Here is a 1726-nt window from a genome sequence, read left to right as displayed (position 1 = left end):
TGCTGCCCTGGGGTCACAACGAGGAGACCCTCCTGCTGCCCTGGGGTGAATATTATTGAGTCATGTCTAATACTTTAAGTGGTTATTTTTAGTTTATGCAGTTTAATTCCTGTTGAAATGAAAATATTTAAAGCTGAAGGAACCACCTGGGCGGATTATTTATCCAGTAATAAAAATAAATTGACACGTTTGGTTTTGGCTTCACGACGCCATTTGTAGGAAAACCTGAGAAATAAAAGGCGTAAACAAATAAAATAAATGTTTTCACGAGGAGCGGGCAGGTTCATCTCGTTACCGGAGACACACGTGCTCCTGGTAGAAGGCCCGGCCGCGTGGAGCCGGAGGAAGCGGGGTTTAAAAACGCCACGTCGCTCACCGACAGGCTGTGTGCCGCGGTGAGATAAGCTGTTTGTGTTTGTGCCACCTTCACGTGTTCTCGGAGTAAACAACAACAACCGCTGCACAGAAACAAAGTCTTACATGGACCGTTTCCTTCATATTTAATACTTCAAACAGACGTTAGGACCTGATGCACGTCATCATGATGTGAAGACGTTCAACCGTTTCTAACGGCAGGAACTCGGTGGTTCCCACTCACCATGTTCCACTTGGGGAACAGGAAGTCCGTGCCGACGTACTCAAAGAAATGAGCGAAGCCTTCCTTCAACCAGACGTCCTCCCACCAGACCGGCGTCACCAGGTCCCCGAACCACTGCAAGAAAAGCACAGAAGAAGAAACGAGGCGTCGTTAACGTTTGTCTTGTTGATCAAACCACAGACGGTTGGATAAAGTCACAACTTTTATTCAAATAGATTCCAGAACGTCTGTAGACCTCCTCTGAGGAACCAAACACCTCCCGACACGAAACGTTTGGGACTGACGTTATTTCCACGCCTGCTCCTCCCGACCGACGGTTTGTTTGAACTCTTGGTGATCAAAGATCAGATCGAAGTTTAAAACATCTCCTCAGTCCTCACCAAACAGACCAGCACTGATCCGTCCACCAAAGACAGGCTCAAGTTCTTTGAGACAAAGAAGAAGCCGGGCAGGAACCAGAACCGTCTTCTCTGGACCGACCTTTAAACTGGGCTGAGGCAGAGAGGACTACTGTCCTGAGGACAGATGGAGACAAATAAAATTATCTTTAGAACCACGAACACAACAACCTCCCAACTAAAGAGGAGAGGGAACATCCGCCTTAAAATACTGCCTCTCTGATGGTATGGGGGTGCATTAGTGCCTCTAGCAAAAAGACAGAACCGCTAGAACCCTCCACCAGACCAGGATGGGACAACATACCATATAAAACATCCAACATCTGGTCTCCTCAGGTCCTCTAAAACATCCAACATCTGGTCTCCTCAGGTCCTCTAAAACATCCAATATCTGGTCTCCTCAGGTCCTCAAAAACATCCAACATCTGGTCTCCTAAGGTCTTCTAAAACATCAAACATCTTGTCTCCTAAGGTCCTCTAAAACATCCAACATCTGGTCTCCTCAGGTCCTCAAAAACATCCAACATCTGGTCTCCTAAGGTCTTCTAAAACATCAAACATCTGGTCTCCTAAGGTCTTCTAAAACATCAAACATCTTGTCTCCTAAGGTCCTCTAAAACATCCAACATCTGGTCTCCTCAGGTCCTCAAAAACATCCAACATCTAGTCTCCTCAGGTCCTCAAAAACATCCAACATCTGGTCTCCTAAGGTCTTCTAAAACATCCAACA

The 1726-nt window shown here is 46.3% G+C and overlaps 1 protein-coding gene across 1 annotated transcript in view; it reads right to left on the bottom strand.

The window, feature by feature from the left end:
* The window catches only part of LOC119428592 (thyrotropin-releasing hormone-degrading ectoenzyme), a 144781-nt gene that overhangs the window by 42929 nt on the left and 100126 nt on the right, over window positions 1-1726 (bottom strand). The window contains exon 6 of the mRNA XM_037696276.1: window positions 599-712. Coding sequence (XP_037552204.1) covers window positions 599-712 — 114 coding nt within the window. The remainder of the gene's footprint in view (window positions 1-598; window positions 713-1726) is intronic.

Source organism: Nematolebias whitei, chromosome 22, assembly GCF_014905685.2.
Source record: "Nematolebias whitei isolate Nwh7 chromosome 22, NemWhi1, whole genome shotgun sequence".
In the NCBI taxonomy this organism is placed as follows: Eukaryota; Metazoa; Chordata; class Actinopteri; order Cyprinodontiformes; family Rivulidae; genus Nematolebias; species Nematolebias whitei.
This window is presented reverse-complemented; position numbering and strand designations above follow the sequence as displayed.